This window comes from Cnephaeus nilssonii, assembly GCF_951640355.1.
Source record: "Cnephaeus nilssonii genome assembly, chromosome: 17".
Lineage (NCBI taxonomy): Eukaryota > Metazoa > Chordata > Mammalia > Chiroptera > Vespertilionidae > Cnephaeus > Cnephaeus nilssonii.
Genome location: NC_137088.1, coordinates 40,580,747 through 40,605,010, shown reverse-complemented (window position 1 = coordinate 40,605,010; position 24,264 = coordinate 40,580,747). Strand labels below are relative to the sequence as shown.

The 24,264-nt window shown below is 53.0% G+C and overlaps 1 protein-coding gene across 4 annotated transcripts; it reads right to left on the bottom strand.

Moving 5' to 3' along the window:
- Window positions 1-6,875: 6,875 nt before the first annotated feature.
- Window positions 6,876-13,532, bottom strand: GLYCTK (glycerate kinase). 4 transcript variants are annotated; one of them, XM_079795597.1, is made up of 6 exons: window positions 11,726-12,050; window positions 11,292-11,404; window positions 10,326-10,741; window positions 9,938-10,089; window positions 8,939-9,114; window positions 6,876-8,583 (listed from the first exon to the last, which is right to left on the bottom strand). In XM_079795597.1, exons 3-6 carry the CDS (start codon window positions 10,700-10,702, stop codon window positions 7,711-7,713), a joined length of 1,578 nt encoding a protein of 525 aa, XP_079651723.1. In that variant the 5' UTR covers window positions 10,703-10,741; window positions 11,292-11,404; window positions 11,726-12,050; the 3' UTR covers window positions 6,876-7,710. The 4 variants fall into 4 exon arrangements, with proteins under 4 accessions (XP_079651723.1, XP_079651720.1, XP_079651722.1 ...); XM_079795594.1 differs by adding an exon at window positions 13,122-13,532 and having other exon boundaries at window positions 10,326-11,870; XM_079795596.1 differs by lacking the exons at window positions 11,292-11,404; window positions 11,726-12,050 and adding an exon at window positions 13,122-13,532.
- Between the last annotated feature and the right edge of the window lie 10,732 nt (window positions 13,533-24,264).

Here is a 24,264-nt window from a genome sequence, read left to right as displayed (position 1 = left end):
ACGCGAGGGATGTGGGACCTAGCTCCACACCGGCCCGACTTCCACGGCGCCTTGGCCAAGCCCTTCCAGCTCCCAGCCTCAGGCGCCCAGTAGATGATGTCCACTTACGCGGTGCCTGTCCCAGGCCTTTATTCATTCCACACGGTATGGTCTGGCTCTAGGCGACAGAAACAGATAAACTGTCTTTTCAGCTGTGATGTCTGCAACTTCCTCTCAAATGGCTCAGGAAAAAAATTATGTATGACTACACACACACACACACACACACACACACACATATATATATATATATATATATATATATATATATATATATATATATATATGTTGAGAGAGAGAGAAAGTGATGCAAAATGTTACAAATATGACTAATGGGTATATGGGTGTCATACTATTCTTATTCTGACAACTTTCCTGTAAGTTTTAAATTATTTCTAAATAAAAAGTAGAAGAAAAGAAGGAAGGGAGGGAGGGAGGGAGGAAAGTCCCAGGCTACAAGAGGAGGCAGCTGGCCCAGGGGGAGTCGGGTTGATGTGGCCCTGCATGAGGGGCCCGGAGGGCTTCCCTGGGGAGGCGGTAGGGAGCGGGGTCAGGCAGAGTCTGAGGGGAATGTAGCAGGGTGCGGTGGGGGCTGACTCTCCCTCTCCACACAGCTCCAGGCTCCACCCACGGCTCCCTCTCCTCCCGGCCCTCCAGAGAAGGCGGGTGCTCTGGAGTTCCTCTGAGGAGTCTCCAGTGGGAACACGAGGGACTTGCCTTGGTCAGAGGCCTGGGAAGGCCGCCTGTGGCTCCGGGCGTGGCAGGAGACTGGCCCAGCCCAGGGCAGTGTGCCCTGGAGTAGGAAGGGATGGGGGAGCCACGGGCAAGGCCACCCCACCTCGCCTGCCTCAGCAGCACCAACACAGTCCTGTGCCCAGCTGCCCTGGGCTGGGCCAGTCTCCTGCCATGCCCGGAGCCACAGGCGGCCCTGGTGCCCTGGCCTGCCACAGCAGTGCCCAGCCGGAGGGCAGCCTCGGGGAAGAGGCTCCGTACTCCATCCTCGGTCTGGTTAAGCAGTCCAAGGATTGTGGGTGGGGAGGGGGCTCTGCAGCTCTTGCAGCCCGCTCTCCCCCTCCTCCCGCCCCTATGCCCTGCCTGCCCACTCCCTTCATCCTCAGCCTCCTCTGGCCCATTGCACCCACCCGCCTTCCCTCCTCCCTGGGGGCCCCCAATGTTCGTTCCTAAAAGGGGACTTCCCCTACCCAGTGCGCAGTCCAGCTTTGGACCCCTCCCCCCAAGGAGACAGAGGCGCGGGCGTCCTGGTGTGTGGTCACTCACAGGTGTGTTCCCAGCTCGCACCGCCGGAAGGGGCCCCGCCCCCTCACAGCCCAGCCCCTCTCCCCTGGACCTCAGGCTGCCACTTCCGAGCCTGGACCGCCCCAGAGTGGACCTGCCTCCGTTCAGGAGACTATCCGGGACGCTCCCGACTGCGGCACCCGGAGGTCAGCAGGGGCTGCTTCCTGCACTCAGACACCTTTGTTCTTCTCCCGCCTTTGTCCCTGGCCCCTGGCCTTGCAGCCAGCCCCCCGGCTCAGTGCCTCCCTGCTGGCCTGGCTGCTCACCTCCCCCTGCCATTCCCCTTCCTGGTCTTTTGCTGATTCAAATGCCAGACCCTATCCTGGGACAGGGGTGCGGCGGCTCTGCCCGCCCAGCCCAGCCCCCCAGCCCGGCTGCCTGCCCCCTGCAACCTGCCTCTCACCCCTCCCTCTCCTGCCCACGCCCCCTTACTTGCTCCGTGTCCGCCTCTCTAACAATCTCTCCTCTCTGGGTCTGGCCCCTCACTCCTCTCCCCCCCACCCCCCCATCCCTCTGTTCTTGGCCCTTCAGTCCCTGGGAGTCAGGCTTTATCTCTCTCACACGTTCTCCGCCCCTCCCTCTCCTCTCTCATCCTCTCCCATCTCTCCCCCTCCAGCCTCCACTCCTTCGCCTGCTCACTCACCCTCTCCCTCTCCCGCTGCCCCCCCTTTCTCCCCCACCTCTTTGTTTCAGCCGAGAACCGGCTCCTCGGGACAGTTCCCACACCGCAGTGCCTCTGGTGAGGAGACAGCGCCACCGAGGTGAGCCGGGGGATCCGGGACGCCAGGCGGGGCAGCGGGAGCCCCGGGGGGCGGGCAGGTGGGGAGAGTGGGCAGTCCAGCGGAGGCGCCTCTCTGTCCAGGGCAGTGGGAGCCTAGAGTGCCAGTGGCAGGTGCCCCGTGGTCAGTAGGAGCCGAGGGCAGAGGGGCAGCCAGTTGCCTGGGGTGGGGGGCTGGCGGTGGACAAAGCTGCTCGGGAGCTAACAGGCTCTGTCCCTGCCCTAGTGCTGGCCTCTGTGGGTGGTCCCGGGCTGAGGGAGACCCTCAGGGGGACCTGACGGGGTGGGCAGGGGCTGGGCTCCTGGAACTGCCACTCCTCAGGTTTGCACGCACGCCTTGTCCTGGAGTCCTCGCAGGGTGATGGTGCTGTCAGGGAGGCTGTGACCCCTACCGGTGCCTGTCCCTAGTTGGGGTTTTGGCTGCAGGACAAGGGATGTGCTGGGTTGCTCCCACTGCCCAGGCGGGGGGTGTAGGCAGAGGAGAGATCTGACAGGCTGGCTGCTTGCACCCCAAGCGACTGACTGCCAGACCCACAGAGCCCCAGGGGCGAGGGGCCCTTCTCCCTCCCCTAGGGGGTCTCTGACCAGCGTCCCCAGACAGGGTTCCTAGGACAGCTTTACCCAGATTGCAAAACAGTAGGTTTCAGGCCAGAGCCCAGATGCGCTCGAGGTCAGCTTCCTGGGTGAGCTGAACTGGGCAGGGTGGGATGGCTGGGGGCCGGGGGACAGGTGAAAGCGGAGCCCTGACTCCTGAGTGAGCTACAAGTGCGGTCATTGGAGATGACCCAGAACTGCGAGGACAGGGCTGGAGTGGATGGAGAGGCAGGGGCCACTACCAGCAGCCCCGCCCCCTTCTCAGCGAAGCTGGGGATGGAGCAGCAGGGCTAGGTGAGGACAGAGTGTGGGGCTCACCTTTCCTCAGGATGGCTCCACTGGCTGCAGAGGAGAGCCGGGGTGTGGGGAGACCAGGGGAAACTTCCCAGTAGAGTGCATCTTCCGCGGCGGGGGGGGGGGGGGGGGGGGGTGCCCCTGGCTCTCTGTCCAGGGCAGAGCTGGGTCCTACAGCTCCCTGAACCCTCAGGGACAAGTCCATAGTGGGTAGGGATCCCATGAGGTAGAGCTAAGGATGCTTGTCCCCCTAGGACTGGGCGAATGGGACACCTGTTCTGGGGCCTACCTCTCCCTCATCCTCTTTCCTGGCCAGAGCCTCCTCATCTGAGCGGGCAGCTGCCCCTCCCAGACAGAGATGGAATCAGAGCTGTTGGCATCTAGTCCCAAGGGCCCAGGTGGTCCATCCCCAGCCTACCCCATGCAGCCTCCAGAGGCCCCAGGGCAGCCTGAGCCAGGGAACGTGGGGGAGCAAAGCCTCAGGACTGGCCCCAGTGGTTACCAGGCTCTGTCCCCCAAAGATTTCTGGCCTGGGACCAAGGGAGGTCTCCCCACCCTGGTCTGGGCCTCATCACGCCCTTCACATGATCCACACCCAGAGGGATCAGGCCCTGCCTGTTCTTCTGAGACATGAGGGCTCTCTCCCAGGCTGGGCCAGCTTACTCTGGTTCCAGCTGACCTTCTGCCGATGGCTCCGTGACCTCCCAGGGCACTGTGCGCCCCAGCAGCCATTAAAGACTCAGATACCAGCCCCTGCTAACGCCAGTCCAGGACTAGAGGGCAGTCATCACTTGCATGGCCTTAGTCAATAGCCCCAGGCCTCCCTGGCTATAAGCCTGGCGCTGCCTGGACAGAGGTGGTTTCCCTCAGCTGACAGCTCCCAGCTTCTCCTTGGAAGAGGTCAGCACCTCTCCCTTCTTTTCATCTCTCTCTGAGCCCCCAACTGGCACCAATTTCTTACCCAGACCCATCTGCTGCTGACACCTCCTCAGAGAGGTGAGCAGGACAAGGATGCTGTCCCCAGTCAGAGGAGAAAACTAAGGCCAGGATAAGGACCTAGGACTTCTGACACCCTGGTGAGTGCCTGCATGAGAACAGGGTAGCGAGGCTGACCAAAGTGTCCATCAGTTGCCCAGCCTCTCTGCCCCCTAAATCCTCAAGACCCTCATGGCACTCCCAGGGACAGAGGGGCTACTTTACTCTGGGAGGGGAGGGTGGTTTGAGCCAGGGCTCCCAGCCTTGCTTCCACAGTGGACATTGAAAGGGTTGCCTAGGCTGGCTGAGGGCTGGTGGGACGGAGCTGCAGAGGGGCAGGCAGAGGGGAGGTGGGGAGGGGTCCCTGAGCTGGAGACGCACCTCTTTCCCACCTGCGACACCTCCTCCACCTCCTTGCATGCCCTATCCCGCAGCCCTGCACAAGGAAGGCCTCAGTAGCAAAGTCCTAAAATGCCTCCTGGCATGATGCCTTGTCAAACATCCTCCCGAGGCTTGTTACCACTGTCAATGTGAAGTCCAGCCCCTTGGCCAGACGCACAAGGCCCTTTGCCAGTCGGCCTGTGCCAACCTTTATGGCCTCCTGGCCCATCTTGCTTAACCTTATCCCCAACATTCTAACTACACCAAACTGTGTGTCCCTACCCTGGGATGGAGCAGAGCGCAGCTCAGAGGCCGGCTCAGTGACTGGTGATGGGTTCAACTAGACACACACGTGCCCGGGTCTGGGCTTCATCACATCCTTCACATGATCTAGACCCAGAGGGATCAGGCTGCCCTGCCTATTTTTCTGGGACATGAGGGCTCTCTCCCAGGCTGGGCCGTTCATAGGCAGACACGCACCTTTGTATAAAAGCCCACCACCCAACTGCGTGTGCGTGTGGTTTCCTACCAAATCACACACACAATGGAGTTGGGAAATCTGAGCCAAGAAGGGTCTGACAAATCTGATGTATGGATCCCTAGAGGCGCTGAGTGTGGTCACGTCACCATCCCCAAGCCCTTGAGGGGCAGAAGACGGGGGCAGGAGTGGGTCCCTGGCTTTGGCTCAGCCCTCGCTGGACCCCAGGGTCTCTGAGTCCCAGAAGGTGGGCAGAACATGGTCAACTAGGTCCCAGGTTCTGATTCTGGTTCTGTGTCAGGACTTGCTGTGTAGCCCCAGACAAGCCACCTTCCCATTCTGTTTTTCCAACTATAAAGCAAAGGAATTTGGATTAGCCGACGCCTAGGGGCTACCCAAGCTCACTGTCCAGCTGCTCTCGGTCCGTGGCGATTTCAGAGAATGGAAGGGCCTGTGAGAGCAGCAGTGGAGGGTGCCAGGCACTCCACAGGAGCTCCAGCCGGGCCAGGAAGAGTCCGGGGCTGGGGATGCGGTGGGTGCAAGGAATCTGAACCAGGAGAGACAGAAGCCAAGAGCCATGAGATAGGAGCAACGATTAGGACCCATACTTGACATTTATGGAGCAAATGATAAGCCCTATGAACACTCACCATGCAGGGTTTATCATATTTTCATCTCGATTGAGGCCAAATATATGCTCTTTCATCTGTGGGATACCAAATCTAATGGGTGCGGCTCGATCCAGCCCCTGGCCTCCCAGTCCCCACAGACACAGGGCAGAGGCCAAGGTGGCACCGGGGAGCCGCTGGCAAGGCCCCACTCCCGCCCAGCCCCTCAGCAGGTGTGTCAACAGCCATGGGCACGCAGCAGCATCTTTTTAAAAATATATATATTTTTTATTGATTTTTTACAGAGAGGAAGGGAGAGGGATAGAGAGTTAGAAACATCGATGAGAGAGAAACATCGATCAGCTGCCTCTTGCACACCCCTCACTGGGAATGTGCCCGCAACCAAGGTACATGCCCTTGACCGGAATCGAACCTGAGACCTTTCAGTCCGCAGGCCGACGCTCTGTCCACTGAGCCAAACCGGCTAGGGCGCAGCAGCATCTCTTGTGCTGAGTATCTATGAATACAAACATGCACCCCCCTCTCGGCATGCCAACACGAACGCGCACACACGCACACATTGGGGACATGGCAGACAGGTCCTCCCCCACAGGCCCGCCCTCTTCTCCTGCTCTCGCCTGGAACTGGACACCCGGTGCTAAGACTCATGGTCCCGAGAGCAAGGAGTGAAGCAGGGTCAGGGCACGTGTGGAGGTTGCCAGAGGAGAGCCAGCACCCGGGCACTGTCACGTGGGGACAACATCCTCTAAGACTGTGACCCCCATCAGCAGAGACTCCGCGCAGGACAGGAGGAACTGGTGCCTCTGCATCGGAGTGGTGCAAACTCTCCTCTTCCCCAAACCTCCGTGGCCCGAGCCCAGCTCTCCTTGCTCACCTCCCTCTCAGTCCCCGGCCTGTCCGATGTGCCGTCCGGGGTCATGAACCGTCTGCAAGCTGGGCTGTCCAGAGCTCAAGTGGGGAAGGAAGGCTGTTCCCAGGGGGAGGGCAGGCCAGAGCCCCTCACACCTTCAGAAAGGAGGCGGTGGCTGGGGTGGCAGAGGGGCCAGCAGCAGCAGCAGCCCAGGCCCCGCTGTTCTCTATGGCTTTTTATTCCTATGTGATTCTACTGCTCACTCATATAGGGATTGGAGCCGTGGCGCACGGCGGGGGCGGCCAGCGGAGGGCGCGGATACTGAGCGGGGGGCGGGGGGCCCAAGGAGAGCCTGGACAGCGGCCCACCTTTCCTCAGCACAGGCAGCTGGGGACCCTCCTCTGTTGCTTTCCTCCCCACTGGCAGAGGGGATTGTTGGACCCCATCACTGCTCTGACCCACCATCCAAGGCTGACCCCCATAACAAGGCTGGGACCAGGAATAGGACTGTGTCCCCATAGGAGTGGCTGAAGGAATGGGGGTGGGGGGGTGGGGGGGTGGTATTCAGCCTGGGGAAAGGGTGCCACAAGGAAACAAGGCCCAGTGTCCTATGAGGCTGGGGCGCCCCTAGAGAGAGGGCTGCTCAACCAAAGAAGGTGTGATCTGTGGCTAAGCTGTCCAGAGCAGGAAGGCGGCCTGGAGGGAGGCAGTCGGCAGGCACCCGGTGGGGTGTATGGCAGAGCCTGGAGGCCGGGGCAGGGATGCCACGGGGGAGGTCACTGCTGAATGGGTGGCCAGTCCCTCCCGGACCCCACAGCTGGTAGTCCTTAGGCCTGTCTCCTTGGGGTCTCTGCTCACCCTCGTTGAGCATGTTGGGAGCCAGGTTCAACCCTCCCAGGCTCCTGTTGGTGAAACAAGTGCCGAGTGTGTTGTGTGGAGCGGGGGGAACTCCCACCAGGTCCGGGTGGGGTGGCTGCAGCCGGACCCACGCCCTCCCCAGCCCCAGTGAGCCCTTGCTCTGAGGGAGATGCACTGAGACCCCATAGAGTGAGCGGTCCTTTTTATTTCCAGTCCTTCTTGTTCCGCCCCAAGAGAAACAGGCTCAGGAGCTCAGCAGTGGGGCGGCTTGGGGAACACCGGGAACAGCGAACTGGCCTCAGGGGTACTCCTGCTGCGGCTGAAATTAGGGGCGCAGGAGAGCCGCCATCGTACCACTCTGGTTGGGGGAATGGACAAGAAGCAGAGGCCCTGGGTGAGAAGTGTAAAGGCCAGCCATGCAGCCGGGGCCAAGGCGAGGAGGGGCCCTAAGGCCTGGGGAGGCCCTGGGGACCGACCCTGGTCTGCCCCCAGAAGCTGCCCGATAGGCCTTCTCTGGACTCCCAAATCATGACTTGTGTCATCCCCGCGGCCGCAGGAATAGGAAGTGGACGTCCATGACATTGGTGCCCGTCAGCCCTGTGTACAGCAGGTGGGCCCCGCCCTGGAAGCGATGGAAGAAGGTATGTGAGTCATTGTGGGCCAGGAAGGTGGCCACATCCAGGCCCTCGGCGGTGGCCTGGCGGGCAAGCTCAGGCATAACCCAGGCCCCGGCTGCCTCTGTGGGTCCGTCCCTGCCATCGGTGCCGCCACTCAGAAACAGCACATCAACAGGCCCCAGAGGCCGCTGTCCCAGCTCTACTGCAACGCGCAGGGCCAGTTCCTGGTTCCGGCCACCCTTGCCCGAGCCCTGCAACTGCACTGTGGGCTCCCCACCAGCCAGCAGGCAGATGGGGACCCTGGCCTCCTTCACGACCTCCAGGGCCTCCTTCAGCTGCAGGTCCGGGAGCTGGAGTGCAGCTGCCTGCTCGTGGAGTTGCTGATCCTCCTCCACAGAGACGCCGGCACCGCCCGGCGGAGTGAGGTGGGCTCCAGCCACGCGGGCCAGCAGCCCGTAAAACTTGGCCACGCTTTTCACGTCGCCCTGCATGGCTGCACTCAGCACCACGGCCCGGTACCCCAGCGCCTCAGCCTGCCGCCGGGCCTCAGCCAGTGCCAGTGCATTGGAGCCAATGATCACATTGAGGACATGGCCACAGGTGTGTGGCCCGTGAGGGTCCGAGTCAGCCCGGGCCAGCACCGTTTTCACCGAACGTGGCAGGGCAGCACGGAGGCCATAGTGATTAAGGATGTGCAGGCAATCTTGCACATTGTGGACGCTGGCCACAGTGGGGCCGCTGGCGATCACCTCCACAGGGTCTCCCACCACGTCTGACAGAATGAGGCTTACCACCTGGGAAGAGGTTGAAGACGCAAAGCTTAGTCCTGCCTGGTCCTCACCCCAGAGCTATGAGGACAAACTGCCCCTTCCCAACACCCCACTTCCCATGTATCCAAACACCTTACACCACCTGCTGCATTTCCTGGCCCAATGGGCATTTCCTGGCCCATTTCTAACCCCTCTTAAGTGGGTTTGCAGAACGCCTGGCCATGTGGACTCAACCTTGCCCTCTGAGGTCCCTCTTTGATGTGAACTCCATACCAGGCCCCTGCCAATCTGTAAGCTGTTTTAGGCTTTCATCTGCTGGGCACGCGTGGGCCTGATTCCACTAGCCCAGGGCTTCCTGGGTAAGAACTGACTCACACACCTGGGCAGGGTAGGCAGCCTGAGCGAGCCCCCCACCCTTGAGCTGGGACAGGGCCTTCCGGATGGTGTTCAGCTCCTGGATTGTGGCTCCGCGGGCCGCCAGCAGCTTGGTGAGTGTCTGCTTCTCCTCCAGTGTGACGGGTGGGATGGGGGCGGGCAGCAGGGCTGAGCCCCCACCTGCAGAGACATGGAGGACCTCAGGCAGAGGGGACAGCAAGGAAACGTCCTCTTCCAGGGATGCAGGTGGGCAGTGAACACATTAGGGAAGGGATGGGACCTGAATGGTAGAGTTAGGGTGCCCCTATATGGACATGCAGTGAATGTGCGCATCACCACACCCTGGGCACCTGAGGTTGTGCCCTGCCTTGGGGTACCCCAGGTCCCAGCAGGCACTAGAAGAACTATTCCTTAAGGTCTTGAAATAGGCGGCAGATATGGGGGTTGAGGGGATGGAGAACCAAGGAGAGGGCTCCATAGGGGCTGCAGGGCCTGGGTTCTAGCCCCAGGTGACATTGGTACAGACAGCAACAACAGCAGTGACATTTTCTTTGCAAGACTCCGAGTTAGGTGCTACCTGTGTGCCCTCATGATCTGCCAACGGGTCAGTCTAGGGCAGTGGTCGGCAAACTCATTAGTCAACAGAGCCAAATATCAACAGTACAACGATTGAAATTTCTTTTGAGAGCCAAATTCTTTAAACTTAAACTTCTTCTAACGCCAAAATAGACTCGCCCAGGCTGTGGTATTTTGTGGAAGAGCCACACTCAAGGGGCCAAAGAGCCGCATATGGCTCGCGAGCCACAGTTTGCCGACCACTGGTCTAGGGGAGGACCCACAGCTCAGGGGAGGCCAGACAACTGGCCCGGGGCCGTCTGGAAGTCAGCCATCCAGGCTCCTCACTGCCTTACCTGCTTCGTGTCCCTGGGGGCTCTGACCAATGGTTTCTTGAAGACCTGATATTGCCCCACCCAACTCTCCCGAGCCAATCTGGCACCCACACCTGAGATGAGCACGAGCAGCAGGTCGTCAGCCGTCAGCCCTTCAGCCAGCTGCCGGATGGCTAACGCAGCCCGCAGCGCGTCACGGTCCGGCAGGTTGTCCTCTGCGCCCTCGAAAACCTGGACACGGCTGTGTGGCTTCAGCAGCATCTCCCTCAGGGGAGAAAGAACAGAGTAAGAGATGGGGCGGGCTCCTCTCCTCCCAGTAATTTCCCAGCTGTACAGGTGAGGGGGGCATGAACAAGGATGCCTGCTGATACCCATCCTGGCACCAGGCCAGACCCAGTAGAAAAGGGGAGCTGGTGAGGAAGGGAGGCCGACCCAGCCTGAGTCTGGGCCCAGATTCCCCTCCAGATGGACAGTGGGGAGCAGCCCCCCAAAGCTCCTTACTGCTTGCCACTGCACTCTACGGCAGCACGGATCCCCTTGGGAACGCTGATCACTCCCTGCACCAGATGCTGGCCCAGTAGCTCCTCAGCTGCAGCTGCCATGCCCAGCACAGCCTTGCCGAAGCCCACCAGGTAGAGGTTTTGCCGCAGCTGAAAGCTCCGATCCCGCACCTTCAGATGCCCGCTGCTGGGGTCCAAGGACAGTGCCCGGTGCATCATGGGGCCTGGCAGCACGGCACCAACAGTGTTCTCAAACAGCATCCGAGCCTGCTCTGCCAAGGCCATGCCACTGGCCAGCCGTGCCCCTGGGCCCCCCCAGAGGAGTGGGCGTAATGGGGCTCGGGCCAAGCGGGGCAAGACCTGCAGGGCTACAGCCATGCCCCACTGCTTTCAGCTCCACCTGGCACCCATAGCCGCCTGGAGGAGAAGAAAACACTAATGAGGCAGTTGCAAGGTTAGAGAAGGGAGCTCCTGAGGGCTCAGGGATAGTGGACCCCACAGCTGCTGCTACAAGAATGGACCATCTGCCAGTCCCAGGAGACTTCCCGAGGCTCCCAGCTGATGGATCTCCCTCCAGTCCTCGGAGCCCAGGCCTGCCACCCAGCCATGTCCTCCTCTTCTGCAGGCCACACGGCGGTCCTCTGAACGCTCTGCCTGGAGTCCAAAGGTCCTGTTAGTTGAGCCCTCCTCCTGGGTCACCCACTTTGGCAGAGAGTTAATCATTCACAGAGTGAGCAATTCCTATCAGCGGGTTCCCGCCCCGCCCCTTGTCCACCCCTTCCCTCTGAGCCCTCACCCAGGTGCAACGCCCTTTTCTGGCACTACTTCCTTGCCTCTTCACCACTTCTGGTGCCAGGAGCTGCTGGCTGTCCCACCAGCTGACTCAAGCCCGTTGACCTCCCACCTGCTCCATTTCATTAACTTATGGGTCTGTGTGGGGAGGCTGTAGGCTGGCCAGGGCACTCACAGGTCCTGAACTTCAAGGCATACAGTCTGAGGAGTCCCAGCACTCACGGCCAGTACAACAAGAGGTTCCGTTTCAAATCAGAAGTGGCAGCAAAGTCTTGCTCATGGTGGAACCTCAAAGAAATCCCCGATGCCACATGAGGCGATGTACCAGGGGACCCAATCTGCCCGACAGAAAAGGATGCCCTTCCACCTACATGGCTGGCCAGACCCTCCCCTGCTAAAAGCACGCCTTTTGGCTCCCACAGAACAAAACAAGTCTTGGGTCACACCACCCACAGCGGTGAGAGCCAAGCGGCTATAGCAGGGAAAGGCCAGGCTCCCACAGCTGAGCCCAAATAATCATTTTCCCCACGGGGCAAGGAAAAGGCTAAAGAAGCCTTGAGGTGAAGGTCAGGAGGCTGTAGAGGAGTTTCTCTCTAAAAAGGCACCTACTTGAATAAATGCCCACCATAAATGCTGCCAGTTGACTGCAGCAGTGTGTGGACAGAGCAGGGGAAGGCGGCTGGGAATCAGGCTCCAGCTCTACCACCGGTTTTCTGAGTGGCTGGGAGAGCTCCATTTCTCTCACTGGCCTCATCTGCAAAATGAGAAGTGGAAGCCCAAGCCGGTTTGGGTCAGTGGATAGAGCGTCAGCCTGTGGACTGAAGGGTCCCAGGTTCGATTCTGATCAAGGGCACATGCCTAGGTTTCGAGCTGGATCCCCAGTAGGGGACCTGTAGGAGGCAGCCAATCAATGATTCTCTCTCATCATTGATGTTTCTATCTCTCTTTCCCTCTCCCTTCCTCTTTGAAATCAATAAAGATATATATATATATATATATATATATATATATATATATATATATATATATATATATATTAAAAAAATGAGAAGTGGGATAAGATTAAGACTAATGTTTTCCCCTTGAAGTCCCTGGGCTCTCTGAAGCTGTCCACTGTTAACACACAAAACCTGGACACCAAACACCAATTTATCCCACACTCAAAAAACCTGGCAACGTCTAGCACTCCGCCACATAGCCTGCTGGTTTTTCGCTTTCCCATAAGAGACCAACTCTGTTCGACCCCCAGTTGTAAAAGGAAACTCAGAGAGCACCACCATGCAGACTCTGAAAATGGGCCCAGCTTTTTCCAGGGGGCTCCTGGTGCTGACCCCCATTAGGCTTGGAGTTAAAAGCTGGGTGAACTTTGTACTTATTTCCCAAATGGACACAGGCCTAGAGGATCCCTGCCTTGCTACTGGAGAGCAGAGCACAGGGCAGGAGGGCATTCAAGGTGAAGGTTGCCAGAGAAAATACAGGACGTCCAGTCAAATTTGAATTTCACACAAATGAATTTTTTTCTTAAACAATTAACAATGTTATATTCGTTTCAGGTGTACAACATAGTGATTAGGAATTGCTTTAATATAGGGATATCCCCTAGAATATTTGGGACATACCTATACTGAAATATTATTTGTTGTTTATCTGAGATTCAAATTTAAACGGACTTCCTGTATTTTTATTTGCTAAACCCAGCAACTCTAATCAGGACGACTCTTCTCAAACTCCCAGGCACTACAGCGCTAAATCTGGAGATTCCGAGAACGTCCGCCGTGACTCCTCCCCGCCGCCAGATGGGGCTAGAGCCACTTCCGGCCGTCGCCTGCTGCTGGCACAGGCCCCGGAAGTGACGTCACCTTGGCCGGCGGCGCAGGACTTTGCGAGGGAAACGACTGCGGCGTAATATTGGGTGGTAACCCGAGAAACAGGAGCCCGCTGCCGCCTGGGCCCGCCGTGGCCCGGCCCAAGGACTGCTTCCGCGTGTTTCGCAGCAGAGACTTACCTCCGGTTCCCGGCTGCGGCTTCCAGCGCTGGAGGCAGGAAGTACTCGCTGGTGGGCGGGGCGGGATCCGGAAGTGCTGGTGGGTGGGGCGGGGTTGGGGTACCAGGTGTGAATGGTGCTGGGAGGAGCGCGGGAGTATCCGGAGGGAGGCCTAGGGCTTTGGCTCCGCTCAGGCCGCGGAGAAACGTGGATGGAATCACTTGGCGCCCCGGTTTCTTCATCGCTGCCATGGAGGCGGTAATTGCCGCCTCACTGGTTGCTGGGATCCGTCCCCTCATTTTTCCTGCTCGGTGCAATCAGTCAGCAAATACTTCCCAAGCTCCTGTTCGGTGCCAGGCACTGTGCTGAGCAAACGGGCCCAGAACCCCAGAATCACTCCTTACCCACAGCCCACCCGCTCCGCGGCCAGGTTCTGTCATCCTCGCCCCGCCCTCCGCTGTGGTCCCAAGTAATTTATTGGCGTCTCCACTGCTCCCCCCACTGCTCCCCCCCTCCCCCCTTTCCCCTTGGCAACCAAATAACAGCTCTGACTCAGCGAGAGAGTTCAGTTCCGAGACACGAGGGGCTTGTAAACACGAGTGACCCTGGGCCGCTCTCCCTGTCCCTGCTCTCACCCTGGGCTCAGGCTGAGCAGGGCTCGATGCCTCACACATTCCAAAGACACAGGAGGGCACACTTATTTTTACTACGTTTTCTTGGGGAGATGTGGGGGAGAGCTACATGACAAATCACAGAAGAGACTTCCTAAAAATCTTAGAACAGATTTTTCACACCCGTTCTCTAGCAGCTGCCACATCTCTCCATGGGTCTCCAAACCATGCTCTGCTTTTGTCATAAACTCCTCCTCCCACCTTCCTAGCTGTCTCCCTGGATTTTCCTTTGCCTTTATACTAGCCTCTATATAGGGATATCCCCTAGATAGTAACTAAAGGACCTTTTATTCCCTATCAACGGCTCCTAAATGCTTCTCCACCCCATCATCCAAGCACAGGCACTTTCAGGAGGAGTTGCCTTCTTTATTATTATTTTTTTCTCAAATATAGTTTACATTCAGTATTATTTTGTATTAGTTTCAGGTGTACCGCATAGTGGTTAGATAATCATATACTTTACACAGTGTTCTCTCCCATCTGGCACCATTCATAGTTATTACAATGTTATTGACTATATTCCCTATGCGGTACTTTACATCCCCAGACCTGCCTTCTGTAGATTTGGGGAGATTGTAAAAACTTAACATTTTAGTTTGTCCTTGCTTACAGTAAGCTGTCTTCATCCATGCATGCATTTATTCACTCCATCATTCAACAGTCATTTCCCAAGTGTCCTCCATGTGGGCCAAGTGCTGTGACTGCTGCAATGAGGAAGAAGGGGTTCTTTCAGATGGGAAATGTGCTCTGCTTTTGTAATTACATTCCCACGTTGGTGAGAGGAGTGTCCATGTGAGCACCTCACTGTTTAGTGCCAGAGACTCATAAACAGACACCATGTGCTGTGCCAGGGCTGTTCTGTCAGAATGTAAGCAGGGGACTAACTGTACCCATTCTTTAACCTCCCACCACCCCACAACTACTCACAAGATGCATTTAACAACAGCGTGAGGTTTACTAGTAGATGCCCACTGGACTGTGAGCTTCTGGAATGTCATGACTTGGTCTAATTTGTATTTGTACTGCCTTGCATAGGACCAGACACAAAAACAAACTGGAATTTCTTTCTTCTTCTTCTTCTTCTTCTTCTTCTTCTTCTTCTTCTTCTTCTTCTTCTTCTTCTTCTTCTTCTTCTTCTTCTCCTCCTCCTCCTCCTCCTCCTCCTCCTCCTTCTCCTCTTCCTCCTCCTCCTCCTCCTCCTCCTCCTCCTCCTCCTCCTCCTCCTTCTTCTTCTTCTTCTCTAAAATGAATTAAGACAACAGTGAAGTGCTCAACTACAAACTGCTGCAGACCCTAGATGGAAAGGATTTCACAAAAGGAAAAGAGTTGGTGGTGAATGGAAGTAGAAGGCTTCATTACGTGGTGTGGTTTAGGTCTAAGAAAACAGAACGTTCAGCTCAGAATAATAACACATCTCTGGGTAGTGGGCATGAATATGTCTACAGTTTTGTTTGTTTTTTTAAATCCTCACCCAAGGATATGTTTAGAGAGAAGAAGGGAGAGAGAGAGAGAACGAGATTCCTGACTGAGAATCTAACCTGCAACCTTTTGGTGTACAGGATGATGCTCCAACCAACTGAGCCACCTGCCAGGGCTGTCAGCAGTCTTAAAGAGCACTTAGGCAGTAAATGCCAATATCAATAAATATAAAAAATGCGGCATGCAATGTCAGTCCAAGGAAATAATTGGCTATGCGGACAAAGATGGTGTAGGGGAGGGAAAACCTTTTTCCTTTACAGTCTTAGGTTCAGTGGTGGAGGCCCTACAAATTGAACTTACAGAAAACAGATCCATGTGAGAAAAAGGTTTATTTTATATGCACATGGCGGGGGGAGAGGTTGCTTACAGAAATGAAGTGAGGACTCCAAAGAAGCCAGTAGGCCTGAGAGCTTATATACCATTTTTTTAAAATATATTTTATTGATTTTTTTACAGAGAGGAAGGGAGAGGGATAGAGAGTTAGAAACATCGATGAGAGAGAAACATCAATCAGCTGCCTCCTGCACAGAATTGAACCTGGGACCCTTGAGTCCGAAGGCCAATGCTCTATCCACTGAGCCAAACTGGTTAGGGCTTATATACCATTTTTAACAAAGAGTGATAAATTATGGAGACGGACAAGATAGAGGGGGTTTGAGCTACAAGGGGCAGTACATTGTGGGAAAATAAATATATGGGGGGGGAATAAGGATTGCTGTAGAAAGATTTGTTTTCACAGACTCATCTTGGCATTGGCTCCTGGTACCAGAATGGCAAAATTTCTCACAAAAATTTATGTCCTGCTTTTCAGTAGAAAGGAGGAGGGCAGGGAGCCCTTTGTGTGTCTGCCGTTTCTCAGATGCCTTCAGCTTCAAATAATCCGTATGCCAAAGTGGCATATTTAGGGTGATATACTCTGATCCCTTCAATGGCTATGGAGAGATATTCATCCCAGACATTTTCTGAGTGTAAAGCATTGTAAATATCCATTGATAATAGAATTTATACAATTAAGTTTATAGTGCTTCTAAAAATAATAATATCAATTCTCATATTATTAAGCCTACATACATGTTTTTTTGGTTTGTTTGTTTTTTGAGATGCTATTTTATGAATTAAGGAAACTGTGGAAAGGCCATTAAGTAGATTATAAACTTTCCCTATTCTAGCAAGCTGAATTACACATACTCTACTGGGGGAGGGGTTAGTGAATTTATTCAAGTTAAGCTTTAATTTACATGTTCCCTTTGAGAGCAAAGGAGGAGGTTGTTCCTGGGTGATGCTGGATGATAGTGACCAGGGGAAGGTGGCAACAGTGGCACCCATCTCCACTAACAGTGCTGAATCTCAGGAATTCATTATGGGTAAAGTACTTGGTCCCTGTAAATCTGAAAGCCAACCCCCCTTCTCAGCCCAACGGGGTCATCAGGGTAGTGAGTAGTGCTCCATCTTGGGCTTTCCGACCTGGAACTTCACTGTAAATATATCCTGCTTGTTGAAGAAGCTGATCACACATGATGTGCAACCATTTGAGGTTTCGGATGCCTCAGTAGGTTGGAAGTGTTAGTTCATGTTGTTACCACAGCAAGCCAGCGTCTTACTCCTAAAGCTCCTGCTCTTCTCTGGACATTCATCCTGTTGTCCTCCAGCTTCCAACCAAGAGAGCAGTTTACCCGGAAATCCAGGTCTCTCCCCTTCCAGCACTTCCCTGCCCCCTTGTGGTCGAGCTCAGGCAGTCAACTAGTTGTGGCCAATGAGTTGTGAGTGGAAGTGATGAGGGTCATTTCTGGCCATTTACTTGCCGGTGAGGTTTTCCTGAGCATTTTTTTCCCTTGGACCTGGCAGTTGGCAACATTCAACCCGAGACCCTGAGTGAGTGATAGGAAGAGCACCCTGCCAACCCACAACGGACATGTATTGAAAGTAGAAAATAAACCCTTGATGTTTAAATCCCTAAGATGGGGTTTGTGTTATTGCACTATAACAGTTAGTCCTCGCGAGCCACATGCGGCTCTTTGGCCCCTTGAGTGTGGATCTTCCACAAAATACCACGGCCTGGGCGAGTCTATTTTGAAGAAGTGGCATTAGAAGAAGTTTAAGTTGAAAAAATTTGGCTCTCAAAAGAAATTTCAATCGTTGTACTGTTGATATTTGGCTCTGTTGACTAATGAGTTTGCCGACCAGTTTATCCTGGCTGATAAGCTCACTTTATCCTGTAGACCTGCATCTTAGAAGCTAGATCTACTCTTGTTGATGTTAGATCATCCAGAAAATGTTGGTTGTCATTGGCATTCACCTTGCCAGACATGCTTCAGGTCACATACTGTTCATGCTTGTATCCCTTTTCTTGAGGTATAGAACAACAATAAAGAGATCAAGAACATTTTGCTATGTATACACAAACTCAGGAGAGTCTTGTGCACTAATTAATACCTCAAAGCAGGGGCACAAAGCAGAAAGCAGCTTCCACAATCAGAATCAGAAATTCTTTGCATCAGTCTTAGATTCCAGCAGTGGGGCGGATTTTTATTCCATCGGTTCATGTGGCTTCTGCTCCCCACCCCCACCTTTTGTAAAAGGTGGTGTATTTTTAAATCTTTTTTTTTTCCCAATTGACAGAGAGAGAGAGAGAGAGAGAGAGAGAGAGAGAGAGAGAGAGAGAGAGAGAAACATCCATGTGAAAGAGGCACCCCGACCGGGGATCGAACCCAAAACCTGGGCATGTGCCCTGACCGGGAATGGAACCGATGGCCTTTTGGTGCATGGGACAATGTTCAACCAGGTAAGCCACACTGGCCAGGATTGCCCCTACCCCTTTCTATTGCACTTTACCTGTGACTGAACAGAGGTAAATGATCGCAATAATTCAGGACCAGCAGGAAATGTAGGATTGATTTAGAACCAGAAATAAACATAGTGAATATGAATGTGTTCTGTCTTTTCTCCAATGATGTGAACAATGTTTGGTTATTCAGCCCTGAAAAGTATTGTGAATTATTATAGTGCATTCATAGAGAACCTATAAAAAGTTCTGCCACCGTAAAATCCACTGCGAACGTAAAGCAGTGATTTTTTTTTTTTTTAATGCATGCAAAACCTGAGATAAGTCAGAGGGTGTCAGTCATCAACTCCAAACTGGAGGCAGCTGCCTTCTCAGGGCGGCACTCCTGGTCTTCACGGCCTCCCTCCACTTGTCCTTCACATCTGGGACCTTGGGGTTCAGCCCCCTCTTCCTAAGCTTTCAATCCTAATGCCTCGCAAGAGTATGCATGGAGGCATGGAAGAGCTCTGCAGTGAGCTTTCAGGACCCCCCCCCCCCCCCTCTGCCTCCCCCGCCTTGGGCTCTGCACTGCTGGACACTGGCCAAGGCAGGGCCAGGGGGAGCTCTGGGAGCCCAAAGCTCTGGCGCTAGAATGGTATTACGAAGGCTTCTTCAGGGGCAGGAGCAGGTCAGGGGTGCTGGAGGAGAGAGAGAATAGAGCTCTTTTAGGTAAGGACTGTACCTAAACAGCTCAGCCTGGACTGGTGAGTAACTGATGAGGAGGGGCTACTAAGGCTGTCTAGGCTGGGCTGTCAGATGGGGCAGTTAAGCCTTTTGAAACAGTTGTGTACTTTCAGAGACAAGAGCTTCTGGGAGGCGAGGCAGTTCTTCCTGGCTCTGAGCAGTTGGCTTATCTGGGAAGCTCCTCTCCCTTCCTTCCACAACAAGAAGGCATTGTTGAGCTACAACGGACTCAGTTACAAGTGAAACAATTACCTACCCTTTGCCCTGGAAGCGCTGCTGCAGAGTGCAAACCCAGCCTCCAGGGCTTACTGGCTGGGTGACCTTGGGAAAGTTACTTAACCTCACAAAACCCCAGAGTCTTCATCACTAAAACGGGGTTAAGAGCATGAAATGTGTTCAGAGTGCACACAGAAAGGCTCCAACTTGTGGCCGTACTGTTTGTGAGCCGGGCCAGATTAATGGGCGTGTGACCCACCCAGTCACCAGGGAACAAGGCCAGAAAGGGTCCCGCACTTGGTTTAATAGTCTGCTGTTGCTGTCTTGCAATTCTTAACAGCTTCTTTGAGGGGGAGCCCATGTTTTTATTTTGCACTGGGTCGGGCAGATTATGTAGCCAGTCCTACTACCTGGAGAAGAATGGTATTATGGGCCCCATAGCCCAGGAGTCTCAGGACCTGGCTGTGGAAGTCGTCAGTGGCTACACGTGAGGAGGGCCAGGGTTACACACTGGGTGAGGCGGATGTGGCACTGTCTCCCGGGCAGTACTGAGGCTGTAAGGACAGTCTGAGCTCCCCCGTTAGACAGGTACGTCCCTCCACGTGGCCCAGGAGAGCTCTTTAAGCAAGAGGCCTAGAAACCCTGGACCTGGCTCACTCGGTAGCTGAAGGTCACACTGAGTCTCCCACAGGCTGATTCCTTGGGAAAACTAAGCACGGCCTGTAATTCAGAAGTGGCACAAGCTGCAGGAATTATGTGAAGTCAGCCACAGGTTCCTTGCAAAAAATCCCCACAAAATCAAATGTTCTAATCTTTTTTTGAAAATGTTTTTATTGATTTTAGAGAGAGGAATATGTGAGAGAACCATCTGTCAGATGCCTCCTGCACGCCCCCTACTGGGGATTGAGTCCACCACCCTGTGCTCTGGCTGGGAATTGAACCAGGAATGATCAACCAATGGTTCCACACCAGCCAGAGTAAATATTCTACCCTTTTCGTTTTCATTTTTATTTTTTGTTAATTCTCACCTGAGTATATATTTCCCATTGATTTTTAGGTAGAGTAGAAGGGAGGGGAGAGAGGGAGAGAAGAGAAGTGAGAGAGACACATGGAGTGGTTGCCTCCTGCATGTGCCCCCGGAACCGGGGCAGGGATCGAACTTGCAACCCAGATACTTGTCCTTGACGGAGAATGGAACCTGTGTGGGGGCCAATGCTCTAACCACTGAGTGGTATGGACCAGAGCCTCTACTCTTATAAAATGCTTTTAAGCAGATATTAATTTGGTCATCAGAAGAAAATAAAACAAGCAAGAAACAAATAGAAAATGTGTTTCAATGAATAAAAACCATTGCCGAGGTTGCCTTTGACTCCACAGAAGATGTTTGTAATTTCCAATTGATGTAAAATGTTACTTCTGCTCATGGTCATGCTAGAACATTTATTTCCTCTTGGTGGAAAGTGAAATGATGCATTCATTTAGAAAATAAAGCAATTTGTCAGGTAAGAAGCAGTTATATGAGACTGCGTGTAACAATTGAAACATGCTATTCAGAATTACTGTGGGTTGCAATCATGTTCCAACATTCTGCTTTTCCTCTTTGGCAATTTAGCTCATACACACACACACACACACACACACACACACACACACACACACACACACACACACACACGGCCTTCCCAGAGAGTCACCTGACTCTAGTTATTGTGAAGGCCTGTGTAAAACCTTGAGGGGCAGCAGAATAAGCCTCCCCATAATGTGCCACTTTGACATGTGGATTGTTTTGAGCTGAAGGCAATTAAGAGCCAGCAGCCTCGAGAACAGCTTTTTCTCCATTAACTAACTGCCTGAAAGAATTTAAAAAGGGGGTCTGTACCAGGAAGAGAGCTGTTACCAGAGGCAACTCGGTACACCAGAAAGATTTATCTGCACGCCGTGGCAAACATTTGTTTACCGAAGTTTTGCTCTTCTTATCTTCCTGTGAATTGTCTTCCTCCCTTTTGAGATCCCAGACCCCTACCTTCTCCATAGCTCAGGATGGTATAAAAGCCTCAATTGCCTGACTACCTTGGATTCTGTCTTTGTGGGGTTCCTGTACTTACAGGGTGGGGTCAAAATAAGTTTACAGTTGTGAGTACACGAAACAGTTCATTCTTGTATTACTATTTATTCATTGTTGTATTATTTTCCATACGAAAAGCTGTAAACCTACTTTTGCCCCACTCTGTATATACAGAATTAAATTTGTTTTTTTGTTCATCTGTCATGTCAGTTTTTTTTCTTTTTTTTGTCTTATGTCAATTTTTATGTATTAGATCCGCCAACTAATCTAAAAGGTAAGGAGGGAAATGTTTTTCTCCCAAACAAGCTTATGTTCCAGAGAAGTCCCACTGGGCACTTTAACTCAAATTTATTTCAAAGAATTGGAATGTGTAAGGAGCCATCAGTTTTGGAAAGAAGATATATGGCTTAGTACAGATTCCACTTTAAACTGTGTATCATGAAATGTAAACATTTGATAAATGGGCCAATCCTGCCCTAGTCGGGTGCTCAGTGGTTAGAGTGTCAGCCCAAGGACTAAAGGGGTCATGGGTTCCATTCCAGTCAAGGTCATGTACCTCAGTTGCAGGCTCGATCCCTGGTCCCTGTCAGGGTGACAGCAGAGGCAACCAATCCATGCGTCTCTCACATCGATGTTTCTCTCTCTCTCTCTCTCTGTCTCTCCCCCTCCCTTCCACTCTCTCTAAAAATCAATGGAAAAAAATATCCTCAAGTGAGGATGAACGCCCCCCACCCCAAATTAAAAAGAAATGGGCCAATCCTAACACTACTGTAATCCATTTCACAACATACAAGCGGGCCAAGTCATTACACTGTACACGTTAAACAAAAACCTTTGCCTGACGGCTTTTCCGAAAGGAAGGGCTTGTTGAGCCACATGCCAGCCAGAAAAAGGACGAGGTCCTGGGGCCTGCAATCCAAACCAGCAGCAGCTGGGCTCGATGGAGAAGACAAACCGGTCTGTGGTCCAGGAGCTGACGGTTTGGAGAAAAAAGATGCAAGTTGTTTTAAAAGAATTTACATTGGCTATAGATAAAGGGGGTGGGGGAGGTGAATCGGGCTGGTTCTGGGACAGGTGGCTGGTCGGTAAGGAAGAAGTGTTTGCTCTTTTTGTATTGCTTGTGGGCAAGAGTCCAGAATGTTCACGTGTAAGCAGAATGCAGTGGTGTCTGGTGGTCAGCTATTCTCTAGATAATCATGAAAATAACCGCCGGGAAGTTGATTCAAAGTTTCGACCATGCATTCAGGAATGTAAGCCATCTTGCTGGGTTTTGGCCTGCAGCTATTAACTGATTTAACCTCCCTTATCTCTCCCCTCCACCCTCCTGCCGGCTGTAATTTAATTTAGGACACTGAGAAATTTTCTCCTTGTCAACTCTTTAAACTTACACAATACTGTGTCAATTATATTGCAATAAATCTGGAAAAAAACAAACAAACAAAAAACAACTCTCTCCAACTAGCTTAAATAATAAGAAAAAAATATTACTTAACATAACAAGGAATCTCAAGACAGGATGGCTGCAGGGTTGGTGTGTAGATCACAAGGACCCCGTGTTAGCTTCCCACGGCTGCCATAAGAAAGTCACATAAACCGGGTGGGTTAAAACAACAGACTTTTATTGTCTCACGGCTCTGGAGGCTAGTAGTCCAAAATCAAGCAGGGCCTCGCTCCCTCTGAAATCCACAGGAGAGACTCCCATCTCTGCCTCCATCCTGGCATAGCCATCTTCCTTTGGGTGTCTCTCTTTTCTTCTAATAAGGACACCAGTCATACTGGATTTAGGGCCCACCCCACTCCAGTGTGACCTTATCTTAACTGATTACGTTTGTAACAACCCCATCTCCAAATATGGTTACATTCTGGGGTACTTACTAGAGGTGAGGACTTCAGTATATCTCTGGGGGAGGGGGAGAGACACAACTCAACCCACAACAGAACCTTTCCATCTTTCTGCTCCGCCACTGTCGACTCCTGGCTTGCCTTTAGGCTGCTGTCCTCACGGTGAAACCTGGCTGCAGCCGTCCAGGCATCACGCCCAACAAACAGTGTCCAGCAGAGGGATCCCTTCCTTGTATCTCTTTTAGAAGCAAAGAGCCCTTCCCAGGACCCCCTCCCATAGCAGACTTCTCATTTATCATGAGCAAAAATTTCATCACTTATGCATGCCTAATGCCATGACTGGGATGGGGAACAAGACCACTCATCATGGTTGGCTTTGACTAGCGGTTCTTAAATTTGAACATGCGTTAGTCTCACCTCCCTGCAGGGCTGGTTAAAACACAGATTGCTGGGCTCCACCCCCAGAGCTTGTATTTCACTAGGCCTGATGTGAGGCCTGGGAATTGGAATTTTTGACAAGTTCCTAGTTGAGGCTAATGCTTCTGGTCCTGGAATCATATTTTGAGAACCAGTGGTTTAGACTAACCAGGATTTATCTCAGAGTACTGAGCTCAACAAGTGGAAAATGCGTTGCCAATTAGAGGAGGGAGGAATCAACAAAATCAGGGGTCCATCAGAAAGGAGCAAGGGGGGTAGGCAACTGGTAGTGTCTGCCAAACAGGGGCCAAAGAAAAGCCAGGAAGAGACTAGAAGGGGTGTGTCCAGACAGGCAAGAAGAAAGTGTGGACGAAAGGAGCCACATGCTGACCTGACAAGCTCAGGGGAGGCCTGCGTGGCAGTCTTGCAAACTCAGAGACCTAAAATAACCACCAAAGATGGTTTGAAAATTAAATATTTAACTACAAACAGGTTATAGTGGGTAGTCATGTCCTAGGCCGATATTTTCCCTGACAAAGATCAACTTAGATCTTCTTTACTGAGCCCATTTGCCTTTTTGCCTCTAAGAAAACGTATCTGTGAGATGTCTGGGTAACTTGTAACTTCCTTTTTTATTTTTATTTATTTTTTTTACCCTGGACCCCTCAGGGCACAACAAATGACACCGGGATATTCCCTCATTGTTATTGTTATCAAGTTAATTGTCAACTGTTAATTACGTTAAAGTATCCTGTATCCATCTCTGTAAGAGAAGCCCATGTCCATCATTTATTTCACTTTCTGCCCTATCCCAGAGGTTTCCCCTGCTTTGCTTTATCCCATCTCCCTAATCTATCACCAATGAATTTCATGTAACTCACCTACGTCCCTTTCCTTTGATTGCAATGTACAAATACAGATGTAAACCTCCATTCTCCCGAGCATTATCTCAATTCATTGAGGTTCTGC